Source organism: Diorhabda sublineata, chromosome 6 (assembly GCF_026230105.1).
Source record: "Diorhabda sublineata isolate icDioSubl1.1 chromosome 6, icDioSubl1.1, whole genome shotgun sequence".
Taxonomy (NCBI): Eukaryota; Metazoa; Arthropoda; class Insecta; order Coleoptera; family Chrysomelidae; genus Diorhabda; species Diorhabda sublineata.
The window spans coordinates 3,344,150-3,362,474 of NC_079479.1; the positions used below are offsets into that span (position 1 = coordinate 3,344,150).

The 18,325-nt window shown below is 34.0% G+C and overlaps 1 protein-coding gene across 1 annotated transcript in view; it reads right to left on the minus strand.

Annotated features, from left to right (window-relative positions):
* Positions 1-523: 523 nt before the first annotated feature.
* The window catches only part of LOC130445054 (uncharacterized), a 187,569-nt gene continuing 169,767 nt past the window's right edge, over positions 524-18,325 (minus strand). The window contains exons 3-5 of the mRNA XM_056780541.1: positions 11,868-11,942; positions 5,563-6,538; positions 524-4,360 (exon numbers count right to left, since the gene is read on the minus strand). Of these exons, the coding sequence (XP_056636519.1) occupies positions 4,230-4,360; positions 5,563-6,538; positions 11,868-11,942 (1,182 nt within the window). The 3' untranslated portion in view covers positions 524-4,229. The remainder of the gene's footprint in view (positions 4,361-5,562; positions 6,539-11,867; positions 11,943-18,325) is intronic.

Genomic DNA, 18,325 nt, shown 5'->3' on the forward strand with positions numbered 1-18,325 from the left:
GTTAGAAGTATGGCCAGCTTTAACTTCTTTAGTTTTGTGGCATCTCAAAATATTTCTGGAATTGTTAGTGATATTCATCGTGAACACACTATTTTTACATTGTCTTACGCGCGTTTCGATAACCAAGTTATCATCTTCAGTTTACCGAATTTACCTTCAGTCTCTGAAGATGATAAATTGGTTATTGAAACGCGCGTCAGACAGTGTAATCATGACTGTTGGGGTGGTGGTGGTGTAAACAGTGTATTCAGTATTCAGAATAGTACGTTTAGCAGACTTTCGTGGGCATCTGATGGATGAAATAAATAAAATCGAGTGGAGGCGATACTTATGAACCGCGGCTGTTAATTCAACGCATTTGGAAACAAAAACTGCTAATTTTATAACTGATTTTCACATACAAACTAGTTCTGAATCTGTATCACCAAAAGTCGGATTTTTTAGTGTCGGATTTTAAAAAGGATATCAGGAAAGGTTTGTGGTGGATCTATGGTGAAAATACGAAGAAATAAAACATTATATGTCCACTGATGATCATTATAATAATAATATTTACATTTTCAGTTTCGAAATCTGATGAAGACGATGGTCAATAGAAAAATAACTTATATAATAGATAATAATTATAATACAATTAACTATATACAAATGAAATTTAAATACATACCGATGTTTTTGGAATTATATCAAGTTTTTTCCAAATAAAATGAATCATTCTATCTTTTTCATAATAAATTTTGATAATTTGTTGTACCTCGAAAGAGAAAACTAGTTTCCTGTTGAATGGAGTGAGGAATATAAAGTTACATACAAAAAACATCTAAATCGTCCTTTTTGTCTATGTCGACATCTTTGATGGTTAACCCCTGACCGGTTTCAATCTTGTTGTATCTCTTCAGAGAATTCTGATACCTCTAATTTAGTATCCTCAATCTGAGTTATGTATCGGGAATTATGTTAAAACTAATATCAAAACGTCTCCTATACTGGCCAAAACTTTGATTTGATACATAGCCAAAATAAAAGTTACTAGAGTCACATACATTTTGTAGTAGACGTTGGGAGCCGCCTCTACTGACCAAGACTCATTTCGTGAGTTTAAAGGATGCAAGTAGTTAAAAAAGAAAATTCTTTGGATAATTTTAAAGTAAGATAAGGTAAATTTGTTATAGGAGGAAGGTTTTTTGGAGTTGTTCCTGATAAAGGAGTTGCTCCTCTGCAGGACGAACTCATAGTAATTAGTTTATGTTAAATAACGAACGCTTTGGTGTTTGATTGCCACAGTCCCATAACAATACTAATTGGCAAAGATTTCATTACACAAAATTGTTGTTTTCTTTTTATTATTTGTACTTGACATGAATCACCAAAGCACCGGGTATACTAACCTAAATAAATTAAGCTAAAGTAAGAGTTGTCAACATCTATACATTGACTGAACTTTTTGATGAAGACAAGTACATGTTTTGTAATATTCACAATAAATTTACTTCTGTTACTTCTAATAGATTCCAGAAAATTATTTTGAAAAATTATATACACATTAAATATAATACAATGGATTTGAAATAATTTTTAGTGGTATCGGTAAATCTAAACACAGATTTCGATTGATTATTATCAATATAATAGTTGAAAATAATCTTTAATACGTTTTTAATATGAAAATTAAATGTATCAATTCTAACCTCAGGGTCTAAGCGTGAAAATTTTGTTATTTTATTAAAATTCCAGGTTTTTCTTTTTCATATCAAAAGATTAACCGAAGACAAGTTGAATGCAATTCTTTTGGTACCCTTTCCTGATCCATACTCTTTCTTATTCAAATCTAATAAAAAAAAACACTACTACGGTGGAATTTCCAAAAAAATTTGATTGGAAAATGAATTGAAGAGATTCAAAAACACAACGTACTTTGATGTTTGTCTTTACTATGATTTTAAACTAACAGCAACGGGAAAATAAGAAAGCAATCTTACATCAGGGCTAATTATTCGCCAAAAAGGGTAGCAATGCCCCTATAACTTCGTTGTGGATTAAACTAGAACCGAATTTGAATATATTTCAAATTTTATAGACCGTCATCAAAACTCTGAGGCACTTCTAGTAGAAATTGAAGCTTCAAATTTTGAATACACTAAAATATTTTGCAATTCAATCCAGTTTTGTAGATGTGCCTCGAAATCTTACCTATAAGTTTGATATTTTCGTTTATTATTTCGATTGCTATATTAGTTTGACGACTGAAAGGCTTACTCATCGATTTACTGTCGATTTGAACGTTAATTTTAAAATATTTTGATACGTTTTAAGTACTTTAAAGTCCCGTTGCACTGATGGATATCGGTTCCGCAGTATTTACATCCGGTTAAGCTTACGTGGCATTTTCGTGAGTTATATCTAATTAATGTCGACTTTGGAAGGTACTAAACTGCAAGAATCCTCAATTTGTGAATACAATAGACTAAGAAGCGACCGGACTTATAAGAAATTGTGACAACAAAGCCTCCGAGAAAAACCCTTAGTGACAGGGAATGGGCTTTAAGAGAAACTGTAGCTGAAGCTCAAAAATTAATACCGGAAAAATTAAGGAGTTTAGGGTACTGGAAAGGAAAAAAGGTCTATCTACAAAAAGAAATGAGATGCCAACAAAAACAAAACCTACTCAAAGAAACTTCTGTCTCAAGTTATTACGAAACTAACTAATCTAACAACATGTGATCACTATAAGATGTTAGATTAGCTAATTTCTTGATAACTTGAGACAGAAGGTCCCTGAATAAATCAATCGACTTGGTACTTCATGGATCTCACAACTTTTTACAACAGAAGAACTGAAGAACTCATTTTGAACTCAAGTTGTCATTTTATAAGAACAGTTTCCCTTCAAGTGTTTGAAATATAACAAAAAAAGCATTTTCTCATTTTAAACTCAGTTTTGTTTACCATTCGTCATCCTAATTTCTAATTTTTTTTCTCAAAATGCTTCAATGTGTGCCAATTCTCAGCTAATACTTCTGGTAAAATTTTGACTTTGCTTCCCGTACTATAAGTCTCAATAAAATGCTCGGAAAGTGATTTTGAAAGTATATTAAAGTGAATAAATTTTAGTAAATTTACCGATACCGCAAATTGTTTAAATAAATAAGTAATACAAAATAACACAGTCAACATAATTTAAATATCCGCATAATTTACAACATCTAATTAAAAAAAAATCATTAAGTAGCTTGTATTTAAAGCTTCAATCTGTGAAAATTGGAAACTTTTTTTGACGTTTCTTTTGGTTCTTTCCATCGTGACAAAATAATGATAATGGTTCAGTTTTTATTTTGTTCAGAGCCTCATTTCTTGATACTGCAATCAAATCCATGTAACAAAAATATTCATAAAAGACTAATAGCAGTCTGTCAGGCCGTTCTATTCTATTTTTTCTGACTACACGGTATTCATTCCTAGATTTGTCATCAACCATGCTCAAACATAAGTCCGGGGAGAGTTAAGCGCTTGAATCCAACATGATGGCTGATTTTCTGAATGTACTTTTTATATCCCTTCGACGCCTTAAGTTTTTATGAAGAAGATATATCAGAGCAGCAGGGGTCTTCTCGTATTCTATTGATTTATTCACGTTCATTCGAAGTAATGAGTCCAATGAAGAACGGTAATTAAACCTCAATATGCTTTGCTCAACCAGGTGATTGACCAATCGTAACTTAGTTGGGAATTTGTCTTTAAAATTTCATCAATCGAATTCATGGTATTTAGTTTATTCGATTGTAAAAGAACAACCGTAAACCCCAATCGGAAAAAAGGACTCGAAGTCGCCAGATTTTGGGCGCTAAAAGCTCAGAGAACAGTCTTTCCACAAGAAGCCTTCCGGATCTGCCTTCAGCGATGGATTTTGTTTTGGGATAAGTATATTGCTTGGGCAGTACTTTTAAGTTTTGTTTTCCATCATCTTCGTCAAGAGTTACAAGACTTTAAAGCTTTAAATACAATAACTGGATACAAAATCGATTTATTTCCATTTAAAATATCTTAACTTTTTTTTTGATTTGGACTAGTTTTTATACACACAAATTTATACATTGAGATTGCGTTTAAAAAAAAAGTATTCGCTAATCAGTCAGTTCATCGCGCGAATCCTTTCACCTCACCTTAGTCAGTCTTAGGAACATAAGCCAGTCATTCGCGCATCGATAATTTTAAAATCTTTTACAGAGATGTCACACTTGCACAGTTTTTTTACTTTGGTTCGTTGGAGAAGTCACCGGTGGGTATTCGTAGCTAACTTTGGGAATTTCGGCACCTTGATGAACCCCCGGAGTGCCTATCACTGTTACTATTGGCTGTAGATCTGAAATAAGGAAATTTTTTATGGAAAACTAATCGTTTTCAAATGTCTCATATATATATTCAATATGGAATAAAAGTTTTAAAATAAAGCTGTGGGGACAAAACATCCGTACAATTTAAGACAGTTAAGCAAGTAAAAGACACTTTATAAGAATATTCCTATTCTTATAAAGTCCAAAAAGTCAGGATCACGCAGCAAAGCAAGAAATACCAAAAAAAAGTTTTGGTTAAAGCGCCTCACGCAAAACTGGGAGTCAGTTAGCGAATATTGAGCAGAAAATTCAAAATGGATAAGAAATGTGTAAGCAACTTTCTAAAGGAGCAAAATGTAAAAAAAATCGACACCCAAATATTCTGAGAAACAACTAATGAAACAAAAATCAAAATTTTTTGTTTTGGATATGAAATCCCACAAAAAGAAGCTCTGTCTGATAACTCAAGATAGATGTTATTTTAATTTATGACATTTTAGAGACATCTGTACAATTTTAGACAGTTCAGCAAGTATAAGACACTTTATAAGAATGGGAATATCCAAAAAGTCAGGATCAAAGCAAGAAATACCAAAAAAAAGTTTTGGTTGAAGCGCCTCACGCAAAACTGGGAGTCAGTTTGCGAAAATTGAACAGAAAATTCAAAATGGATAAGAAATATGTAAGCAACTTTCTAAAGGAACAAAATGTAGTGCGAAAATAAAAAAAATCGACACCCAAATATTCTGAGAAACAACTAATGAAACAAAAATCAAAATTTTTTGTTTTGGATATGAAATCCCACAAAAAGAAACTCTGTCTGATAACTCAAGATAGTTGTTATTTTAATTTATGACATTTTAGAGACATATGTACAATTTAAGACAGTTAAGCAAGTAAAAGAATGGGAATATCCAAAAAGTCGGGATCAAAGCAAGAAATACCAAAAAAAAGTTTTGGTTGAAGCGCCTCACGCAAAACTGGGAGTCAGTTGGCGAAAATTGGACAGAAAATTCAAAATGGATAAGAAATATGTAAGCGACTTTCCAAAGGAACAAAATGTAGTTCAAAATCAAAATTTAGAAGCGGAAAAGCTTCCTGAAGAAAATTTTTTTGTTTTGAATATGAAATCCCACAAAACGAAGCTCTGTCTGGTAGCTCAAGATAGTTGTTACTTTGATTTATGACATTTTAGAGACATCTGTAAAATTTACGTATATAATTAACTCACCTTTATAAAATGGAAAGTCTTCAACCAATTTTTTACTTCTAACGGAAGTCGATCCTGTGATGATGTTGTGCATCGCCATACCTCTTCTCCTTTTACTCCTGTAGACTATCAACACCAGCACAACACAAAATAGTACGACGCCCGTACATCCTCCCAGTACAATTTCCAAATAATGGTACCTATTTTTTGTTTTTTCACCGCGCACGGCACTGAACAACACCGACAGCAAAGGCGAATTCGTATCATCTTCGTCGGTGATATTAAGATCCGTTTCGTCTGTTGAAACTTTCTGCGCGCGTCCTGTATCCAAATCCATCATTTCAGATTTGATGTTCTCTACACCGGGAATACGTGACACCAATTCCACTTGGATATGATAAATCGTGTCGGGCCATAGAGAGAGGGTCACGCAGGTCGAATCGGTGAATAAATTTCCTTTCAAACCTCCTCCGTCCACTTCCCAAGTCACCAAATACACACCATGATTCGCTTTCGGTTCCCAAGCGATTTCACCGATAACCAGAACTTTCTGGTGGATAAGGGATATTTCTCTAAGGATCCAGGCTGTTTCTGGAGTTGTTCTGCTAGTGGTCGCTTTTATTTCTGTATTAATAGTTTTTTTCTTTTTCTTATTTTCGCGGACGTAAGCCTCATCGGGACTGTATATCGTCACTAATCCCTGGGGATCTACGACGAGAACTCTTAGCATAGCGTCTCCTCGATCCGAATTGACAGGCACTCGAGTCGTATGATCGAGTGTTTGTATAATTTGTCGCCACGGTCCGTTTTGGGCTTTCCTCATTACTACGTAAACTAGAGGAGTGGAGGCGTCTACTGAAGATGGTCGTGGCCATCTCGCAAGAGCTCCCGTTACTCTAATAACCCCTTCGCCTTTGGTGTGGATTACGGGTTCTGTTTGATGCGAACGAGCTGCCGCCATTGCGTGGAAACGACAAGCTTCTTGACAACCCGGAAACTGGAACAAAAAAAAATGTAATGAGCTTGGAAAATGAAGAAAAGTATATTCTTTTCTAACCAATATAAATACAACTTAATTTTAAGTATAATCGTGTTTATTTAGGCCAAAAACATGAAGTTTGACAGTTAACTTTCACGAATATATTCTTAGTTAATTAGGTATAATTGGGCACTTGTTTAGTGAATTTCTGATAAAATAATGATTAAATCAAGACGAATAACCACTGCATCCCCTGATATAGCTCTGGCTGTTTATAAAAGAGGTCAAGAAAAATTTTAGTACTGTCTATGACAGGAAGAATTTCGTGAAGATATCTTTCGAAATAGCTTTCATATGCTTTGTCGTAAGCTTTCAAATCAAGAAATAGTTTCCCCTCGGTTATATCTCTGCATCTATACGGTTTAAGCAGGGCCGGATTAAGATTTTTGAGGTCCGGGGCTAAAATAGTGACTTAAGGATTTCGAAAACCCCGAAAAATTCACAAAATAATATCAATACGTTAGATTTGTGGTATCAACACATCAAAAAATACAGAAGATTTCCAAATGATGGGGCCCTCTTGGACCTGGGGCCCGGGGCTATAGCCCCCCCAAGCCCCTAGCTTAATCCGGCCCTGGGTTTAAGTCATATAAAAATACATTTTTAGACGACGCCATCTGAAGGTTGTTCGTTCTGTATTCATTTACATACCGAAAGTTGCGTTTTGAGTGTTCCATGTAGTGAAAGTGACAGTTGACAGTTCCGTACTGCAAAACACTTTCGGAACGCTCTGGAGTAGACAACTTCAACTTCCTTAAATGTGACTTTAGCCACTTCAATGTTGACAGTTGACAGTTTCACTTCGTGACAGTCTTTCATTTTCATTTTTTGATACATTATACCATTACCTTTCTTCAAAAGTTTTGAAACGCTCAAAGTAAAACATAATTAATCATGTACGAATAAATTTGTAATTCGTTTAGAAACGAAATACAAGGAAAACTTTTCAATGAAGTTAAATCCGTATCTTCTCTGAATATACAATCTTACTTCAAAATCTGAGCAATTAATATACTTCAGATCTAATTGATCAAAAGATGTAAGCTTCATATTTTCATTTAGACATTTCTCAATAAGCGAATTAGTAACTTAACTTAGACAGATCCAATTTTACAACTTAACTATCAATATTTAAACTTCCCTATCGAATTTCCGTTCACACTCCACACATTCGAACGCCTTCCGCCAGTGCAGTACGAAAAAGGATACAATAAGGTTAAAGTTAAAGACCAGTTATTCTATTTGTGGTTCACAATATTCTTGTGAGTATAAGGACAACCTTTTTGTTACGTTTTTTTTTATCAACATCATTGTTATCCCATACACTTATTGTTTGTGTAATTTTCATCTTCAATTTCCATAGAAACAATATCTGGACTACCCTTCCTTCCTAGGGTACGAATGGTGTGACTCAATTTGATCGAATCTTCAAACTTCTGTTATATATTTACTCAATTTCACTTTCAGTACTTCTTTAAAAGATTGAAAATGTTGAATCTTCCTTCCATATTCATCTTTGAATCCGTTTGCCTAATTCGTAAGCGCGCTAGGAACGCGAAGTTCTCGGGTTAAATTCAAATTAAAAAAGGACTACAACTTTTGACAATGTAATTGAAAGTCAATTGTTGTTGTTTTTGACCAAGTACGAGGTAGGTAGCTCCAACACCTTCCCCCAAACACAAGACTCCAATAGATTTCTTATTAGTTGAGAACATATCGGCAAGTTGATGATGACTTGAAACGTGTTCCAGCTTGATTTGCTCATTAATGACTTTTTTCCGTATGAAGTGGAAGCGCACCTCTATGTGCTTAGTCCGGTGAAGAAACTATGGGTTCAAGATTATCAACAAGTAACGTTGGTAACCGAGACAGACTTGTTATTTAGTTCAGCAACCTAATCAGCCACACGACTTCCTTCGTGTTTTCACTTGCAGCCACATTTTAAGCTTCAGTTGTGCTCAATGCCACGATTGGTTGCTTGCGACTCATCCATGTAACGGTAGCTCCACCACCAGTAGTAACAAATCCAGATCTGCAGCGTCGGGTTTCAGAGTAGTTGGCATAATCGGTATCATTGAAGCCCTTTAACTCCAAGGTTACACCTCCACAGTACAACAGACCATAATGTGAAGTCCCCTTCAAGTATATAAAGATCCTTTTTAAGGCTTCCCAGTTCAGAGACCAGTTGCTTTGATCCTCCAGCTTCTCAATAGAAGCCTTAAAATCAAATGATTCTAACGTGCTCATGATCAAATAGTAACAGTTCAAAAAACAAACTTGATTAAGGCACGTCCATGTATTCAACTCCTACAGTTGGCGTAAATCTGGGCCCATAACCTCTTGGGTTAAATTCAAATTTAAAAGGATCAGACCTTTTGATTATGTAATTGATAAAACGTCAATGTCAAAAAAATAGTTACAGTTGAATCAATATTCAAACGGTAAGTCAATTGTTGTGATCTACGAGGTAGGTAGCTCCAGCAGAAGCACGACCTTTATCTACCTACTCCACTTCAGAAATAGTTAAGGGCTCGATATTTTACAATTGAAAAAAATGCACAATCATTTGTGGCTTTATTTAGTTATTTGTATGTTTGCTTCTCAGATTTTTAAAAACTTTTTGTTTTAGCGCTTAGAGTAATGAAAATATCCCTTAAGGGAGTTTTAATAGCATTACAGAGCTAATTAGCACACGTTTCTATAATACAATTTCTTATTGTTTAGCATATTTACTTGTTGTGCAGATTAGCAAAAAGTATTTATCAAAGAAACTACTATAAGTATTGAACAATGTTTATAACAATCCAAAGCATGTAAAAGCGTCTGACCTATTAGATTAACGTTTATAAAAGACGAAATATCAATCAATAATTGGAAGTTGAAAGTTTAATGTTCCATTAACGCATTTATAAACTTATAATGTTACGCTTCTGGCATACACAGAGATCATTCAAGGATTATATAGCCTTCAGCAAATAAGATCCATTGCATGCATATATAGGAGAACAAGTCTTCCGCAGACAAATCTACTCTTCTAGGACTGTTCCCTACAGATACGAGAAATCTATTCAAAGAACAATTAAACTATAGACAATTGTTTCGTTGAAGAAATACCGAATTTTCGATTACGAATATTCCAAAATTTTATATAATATAAAAGAAGGTCCACAAAATACAGAAAAAATCGACTTTTTTGTGTATTGTTTTTATGCTCATCGATAATTCTAATAGAAATCAAATCATTTCTTATTTTTATTGATAAAAAACGATTCTCCAATCTTTATAACAACTCAAACGCAAATAAAACCAAAATTATATAACTCTAATAATAACAAAGATTTCAAAAAGGATTTTCAAAGCTAAAATAAACATTTTTCGGTTCCTTTAAGGGAAGAGGGAAATTTTTTCAAACTCTAACCTAAAATTATTACGAACAGTCTGAACAAACTGAATTTTATCATTTCTGACAAGACCTGCGCATTCTTTGTGAACATAGATGAAGCAAACTGTATACAGCCCCGCATCTTTTTGTTCATCTTCATCACAAAGTTTGTAGTACCAACAGTCATCTCTATTTGGTTGCTTTTTCATTTTTTCCTTGTACAAAACGTCTCTTTCAACCAACAATGCTTTCTATTGATGCCCTTTTTTCTATTTATTCTCTTCACTTGATGTTATACTTCATTTACTACTTTTTCTTTGCTACTTTCGATACTAATCGAATAGTCAATAAGGATAAATAGAAAAAGTCCTTAACCTCAAATTTATCGTGAGTAGTGTAATAAATGTTTTGTTGATTTGTTATGATGGACTTTTCCATTATTAAAATGAAATATAACGATCTTGTAATCGATTTTCCAGTTATCGATTCAATCGATTTGTCAAATGAAATCAAGTACTAATTTAATTGTGATTGGTCCAGCTGTGGATGTATAATTTACTCAACATTGACCATTTGGTCTTCTTTTTTGTACAAAATCAAATTTGAACCTGATTATTTATTTTCATTTTAATATTTGTTTATGTTGAATGAAGAATCCGATTAGGTTTTTGAAATGCTATGAATGTAAGTGCAATAATTTATTTTAGATCACTCTGAGGTTAATACACATCCTTATTTGAAAATTGAAATTTTTGGTAGAGAAATACTGGGCGTGTTGGATTCGGGAGCTTCAAAAACTATTAACGATAGTGTAGATTTGAAGTTTTCTTTATATTTCATCGATATTTTTTGTTGGTTTTATATTCCTTTTTTGAAATATTTATTTTATTACATTGAAGAGCAGTTTTCTTCTCTTAAAGTAGGTCTATCTTTCCTTCCCATCTTCTGGTTTATAGAAGATTGGGCCAAAAACCAAATGGAAGTAAAATAGTTTTAGTGAACCACACAAGTCTTAACTGTAACAACAGACAGTCGTGAAAATGAATTATTATGAACGTACCAGCAATTCTATCGACAAGTTAACTTCGTCCACTACAAATCACGTACTGGCCTATAATTAAAACGATGGAATAAAATCAAAATGATTCAAATATGTACAGATCTCATCATACGACAATTCCTCATTATAGACATCGAGTGTGAATGCTCTATTATACGCAAAGCTTATACAATGTACGTATTATATTTCTGTTAAATTTACCTGTAACGAATTTTCAACGTGGGTACTTACAACATTCCGATTCAAATTAAATATTCGGAGTGACTAAGCGACTTATTCGGATGTATACATAAACAAGCTCGGTCCGAAATATAAACAGATATTTTATTTTTTTAACGACCGAATCATACAACTAAATAAACTTGATTTTGAACGGTTTGTTGTATTTTGATTAAATATATTCACGTAGAAATATTCTGGAATTTAGACGTTGCTCTTAAAATATAACGGTCTAGCTTCCATCGCATATTGGAATCACTGCAAACGAATCTGCAGATAACCATGGCTAAGAAGTTTCCAAGAATCCTCCTGAAATCCCAATTCAGAATGATCTGAAGACTAACCTCTAAAACCTCATCCAAAAATCTTGGCGCGATATTAAATAACATCCACCCATCTATTTCACACCAGCCTCGTAAATTTTTTAAGTAGGAGACACAAAACTCTCTATTCGAACCACGTTTCTAGTGAATACTTCTATTACACACCCTCAATTTGATATGAAAACTAACCTCAAAGGGACACTTAACTGCCCGACAGAAATCAAGAAAGTTCTGGAGTTATCAAGCTCCTCCAAAACTGTTTCAAAAAAAAAGGAGGCATTAAACTTTATCGCAAATACTTACACATATTTCTTTTTCCTCGCACATAGCCCCCCAAACTTGGAAGTTCGATTGTAGCAATTCGCAGTTTTCCCAGCACTGAAACAAAACATTGAAGACTTAAAATATTTGAAAATTGTTTATAGCTTGAAAAAGTTTAATAATATTTCGAGCTTTTTTAATTCAATTGCCAGTAACAAAAAACAAAGTGAAAAGTGTCTCTAACAAGTTTTTTCTTATTTCAATAAGTTATAGCTGGACAAAAAACGATAGACTGTCATTCTGTAAATATTTGCCTAAACCTGAAGGTCGAGTTAGGTTAGATTAGGCTCGTTCCAAGTGTAATTTCAAACTCTCTGGGTTAAATCAAGCAATTATATGCCAATGATGCGATTTTCTCGTAAATAAAACAAAAGTAATTCTAATAATTGAAAAAGCTGATTAATCCACGTATCTTCACAAGTTTTTCGGCATCACTATTGGCTGTTGAACACACAGTTCTTCGCACTGTAAGTTCGCCAATCCTGAAGGAAACCAGAGTGTTTACAGTCCAGAGTATTTATAGTTACAGAAAAAGTATACAAGATACGTTTGGTAAGAACTAAAAAAAATCATAGGAAGGCTTTGAATTTGAACAAGACTAGAAGCAGTAGCTTCAGAAGTAGCATCTAAGCTGAAGTCTCCTAAATACTCACAAGAACTGTCTTGAGAAATCACAATGATCCAGCTTATTGTCTAGTAATGTTTCATTCAAGAATTGTAAATCTTCCGAGTCCATTACCCACAGAATCTGCGATATAAACATCAAGTGTCGGTTGGAAATTGAAGTTCGCAGCTTCAAAAGCTTCCCGAAGACCACCAAGAAGTGCAGTCACCGTTCTACAAGATTACATAACAAGAACAGAGCACAGCCTGTAAAGACTACCCTTTACCAAAGCCAAATTACAGCTCAATGGTTAACAGCGGAAATATGAAGCTACGACATCTCCAAAACCTGAATCTAATCTTATGGAATTTAGCTCGAATGGAATAAAATACAAGGCATTAAAGTTGAAATTTATTTTTCCGCAGAAATCCTTGCATATTTTTTAATTATAGCTCAAGCCTACAGACTTTTCGTTGTTAAAGATATTTGAATTGTTCTTGGTCACTTTTTTTGTTATTTGATCCATTGGCGTCAACAGAGGATTGATATTTCTTCACAGAAACTTCATCGCATGTAATTCAAGTAACAAAATACACGGCTGTAAATGTTTTTCGTGTAAGAAATTGGTCATTTCAAAAAATTCCAACAAGATTTTGTAAGAAGACATCTTGAAATGAAAACAAGATCTTGAAAGATGATACCGTAGAACTAGCATGGAAAAGATTAAGTACTAATATAAGGACAGCTGCAGAAGAGACATTAGGCAAACGAAAGATGAACCTAAACGGAAAGCCCAACACGAAACCATGGTTCACACACGAAATCAAATCACTTGCGGAAGAAAAAAGAAAATCGTATCTTCAATATAGAAGTCAAACAATTACATATGCTGATTAGAAAGTCGTGAGGAATAGGACAAATATGGAAATACAAACGATTAAGAGACAATTCTGGGATAAATACTCATCAGACATGGAAATTGACTTATATGGGGGACAAAAAAAGATCTGGAATATGATAAGGAACATCAAAAGACAGGAAAGGTATTTCCATGAACTCTACGGTGATACAATAACAAGCCAACCCACAGAACAGAAACAAGAAAATATATCTGGGGAAGGAGAAGACATCCAACAACAACTGATATCAAAAGAGAAAAATTGAAGCAACAATGCGCAAGATGAAAAACAGGAAATCACCAGGGCTGGATAACATTAATAACGAGCTTCTTAAATATGGTGACAATGAATTAATAGACCAAATGCATGTCATGTTAAACAAGATATACGACCAGAGAAAAGTACCAGAGGAATGGAAAATAAGAATGACGATCCCCGTCTTTAAAAAAGGGGAAAAGAAAGATCCAAATAATTATAGAGGGATCAGCCTCCTAAGCACGACTTCAAAATTACTAACAAAAATTATTGCAGAAGAAATCTCAAGTAGCGGCATGAGCGAAGACTTTAGGGGATTTAGACAAAATAGATCAACCATAGACGCTATATTCATCTTAAGACAGATTGCCGAAAAGGCCATAGAGTACAATAAAACCGCGTTTATGTGCTTCATAGACTTAACAAAAGCATTTGACAGAGTGAGATTACATGACACCATTGAGCTACTAAAAGAACGAGGCGTAAACCAAAGGACAACAGACATCATTCGGGACATGAACAACGGAAATATCATATACGTAAGAGCAAACAACGAACTCTCCAGTAAAATGCCAGTATCAACAGGGATCAGACAAGGAGATAGTCTCAGCCGAATACTCTTCAACATTATAATGGACGAAATCATAAAAGAAGTCAAAACGGCAGGCAGAGGATACAGAATGGGAAAATATGAGTTTAAGATAGTTTGCTACGCTGATGACGCGGTTGTGATATCCGAAGATGAGGATAATCTGCAAAAACTGCTACACAGATTTGAAACAGTTGCAGGAAAATTCAATATGATCATATCGACACAAAAGACACAATCCTTGACAATAGCGAGAGAACCAAGAAGATGCAAACTGGCAATTTATAATAAAAGTGTAGAGCAGGTTATGTCTTTTAAATATTTAGGGGTTAATATCACGAGCAATAGGAACTTGAAACAAGAAGTCAAAACGCAAACAACAGCAGCATCTAGGATATCAGGATTCCTTCGCACCGTGATATGGAGGAATAAATTTTTAAGTATCGAAAGCAAAACACGGATATATAAAACTTGTGTCAGACCAGTAATGACATACGCCATAGAAACGAGGGTGGAGACTGCAACTACTAAGCGGATTCTTAGAACGACCGAGATGAAGACATTACGCTCAATCACAGGGAAAACACTAAGAGACAGAATAAGGAGCAATGAAATCAGAAGAATGTGTGACGTTCCGGATATAGTGAGATGGGCCAGAACTAGAAGAAGAGCATGGAGAGATCATGTCAATAGAATGGACGACGATCGACTGGCGAAAATCGCAAAGGAAGAGAGACCCAATACTAGTAGACCGCCTGGAAGACCACCAAAGCGCTGGTATGAGAGCTGGTCCTCCGAGTCACAACTTAGGCTGCCTCTTTGAAAACACAAGACATAGTCTTAAAATAAGAAGAAGAAGAAGAAGAAGAAGACATCTTGAAATTTGAAAACTGTCGTTTAATACATAAATATTTGTTTTATGGTGTCCTGTATCTGTTACATCGATAGTTACGGCGTGAGTCGTCTAATTAATGTCTCTGACTCCAAGGAGATCTTAAATTATTTATTTTATTTCAATTTTACAACAAAGGAAAAGTAGTAATATATTTTTCATGTAATAGAAGCGCAGAAATTTAATTTAAGAAGCACTAGCACGTGTAAGATACATAGGTAGTGTTTAAATTTTTTTCAATATCAGTAATCATAGGTTAAGCGTACAAGTCGAGGCTAATACAGGTTCGTAATGAGTAGAATTCGATAGCAACTTATTTCACTTTAATGTCATACAGTAGTTTTTATTATTATTTTTATCATTCTAACAATAAACGACTGTAATTTTGGGAATATCAAATATAAAAATATTCCGTTTAACTGTCGTTTTGATCAAAAGAACTAATCGACTTATGCAGATGGCATGAATTGTTTGAAGAAACTTATTTAACAATTTTTTGATAAATTTTATTTCAGTTTATGAACATACTAAATATGTACAAAAGTTGATGTGTACGAGGTTTGACTAAAAAATAAGTACCAACAAGGAATGTTTTTACTCATTGATTCAACCTTACCAAAATGTAACGTGACTTTATAGGTAGAGAATTTTCATGATACTGAACAAAAAATTATAATTTTGAATATATATACGCGTCGCTCAGATAACAATTTTGACAAAAAATTGTCGTCTATTTGTTTCTATTCGTTTTTGAGGATTTTCCAAAGATATGAAGTGGAAGTCTTGTCCAATTTGTGCCACATTAACTCAATCGTTACTTTCAGTACATTCCTCCCTTCCAATTATTTCAAATATCCTTTGCATGCTGGAAGATGAATTTTTTGTGGATCATGCGCTTGCCAGAATGAATTAGATTTTCCTGCAATATTGGTTATAGCTTTATCTTCAAAACCCCTTCAACCATCACCAAGACTCCACTGTGTTTTATAATCAGGGTTATACGTGGATCAAGCATCCATTCTTCCTTTGACCTGCGCACACTCACTGCTCTCTTAGACCCACAAACTAAACCTTGGACTCATCATTCCATAAAACTTACTCACAAATCTCATGCGTCCAATTTTCATGTTCTTTAGCTTCTTTATTTATATTTATTTATCTTTAGAGAGGTTTGTTCCCTGTTATCCTTCCAAAAAAGACCAGCTTCTCTTAATCTCCTGTTTACTGTACTCGAAAGCAGAACGCTGAATTTATTGGACTGAGCTGTTTTTGTCCCTGGTCCAGAGAGTTGTGGATCACGTTTACTTATCAATACAATACGTACGAATCCTGATGATGCTGGAAGATACTTTTTCTGTAGATCAGGCGCTTGCCAGAATGTACTAGATTTTCCTACAATCTTTCTTCAAAATACCTTCAATTTATACCAGGTCTCTAATCACCATTGACTGTGACTCTTCCAAAAATAAAAGCTTCACTCAATCTTCTTTTTATTTTATATGTACTCAAAGTCAGATTACTGCATTCATTGGTCTGAGCTGCTTCTTTCTCTGGTTCCAAGAGTTGTGTGTCACGTTTACTTATCAATATAATACGTTCATCTTCAGTGGTTGCGGTTTTTCGAGGCTGCCCTGAACATTTTTTATCGCCAAAACTTCTGGTAGATGCATATGCCTATGAAGACATGCCATTATGAATGAGCCTCAGCCGATAGTTCCTTGGTTTTATCTAATTTATACTAGTATATAATAACTAGTATACGAACTTCAAAAAAAGATGTCTTGCTGCAAAAAGTATGAATCACAGCACGTTCTTGCGTCTCACAGGATTAACTGGGACTAAACTATAATCATAAACGCCAAAGAAATAATTCACAATTAAAAAATAATAAACATGCGCTTGAAAATATAGAAGAAAAAATTGTTAAAGTGTATCATTTTGAAATTTGATGAATGGATGAATTCTTCAATCGAATATAAAATACTGTTGTTCCGGATCTGTATTTTGGCGAACACAAAGTTATATTGTCAGACCATTAGCCAGTCTTTCATTGTGGTTTCAGTAAAAAGTAAACAACAAACATGGAACTAATTTTTTTCTTTCCTAAATAAGTATCATTAAAAAACAGAAGTAGACAATGGGTTTTGAAAATAATTGTTAGATGTTTATAAAACAATTTGGAATTCCGTTTTTTGAACAATTAAGTATAATGGAAGTTATGGTTCACAAAAAATTCATTCTGTGTGCTACAAAGTTGTATAATTTGAAAATATTCGGGTTTAGAATGCGTGAAATAATGTAGAACTGAAAAGAAACATTATTATCTTACAAAAGATTCATGTGAAATATTGTGTGAATGAAATATTTATTTTTCTCAACAATTATCAATTTCTACAATACATCGAGAAACTACGAGTACTTTTAATAGTTATAAACGCCTCTTTCCGCCATATTTTTTCATTCTAATACAAACCAAAACATTTTTTTCATATTACAAACCACCAAACGTCGTCATAATTCGAAATTGATGTCTAATTACATTACCAGACTGTATATCATTTACCATATGTTCAGGGTGAATAACATTGCAATATACAATCGAATAAAAGCAATAAATGAAACGTACTTCCTGTTTGTCACAATTGTTCAAAATATAGAGCAATCACCTAATTGTTTAAACCTAGTTTATTTCTTGATTATTTCAGTTGAGTAAAATTTATCGTGTTAACATATAAGTTTAGTCCACGTAATTAATATTTAACCTTACGAGCTCACTATTCACATTTTGTTGCAAAATCCGCCATGTTCTACTGTTCTGGTTCCTTCCGATAACTTTTTTATTGAAAAATCACCCCATAATCCATTATTTACATCAAAAATAATAGAGTCCTTTATTTGTTTACTTCACAAGGACAGGGAATTATTTATTCCGTGTTTATGATTGTAGTTTAGTCCCAGTTTGCTTTAGTCGCAAATATTCGTCCGCCAGGAGCTTTAACGATAGAAAACGCCCACCACCGAGGTTGAGGCACGTGCATAATCGCATGTCTTCATAGGCATTTGCATCTACCAGGAGTTTTGGCGATAAAAAACGTTCAGGGTAGCCTCGACAAACCGCAACCAACGTGATCCACGAGTCACGGGACCAGAAAAAAAGCAGCTCAGACCAATGAATCCAGTAATCTGCCTTTGAATACTTGA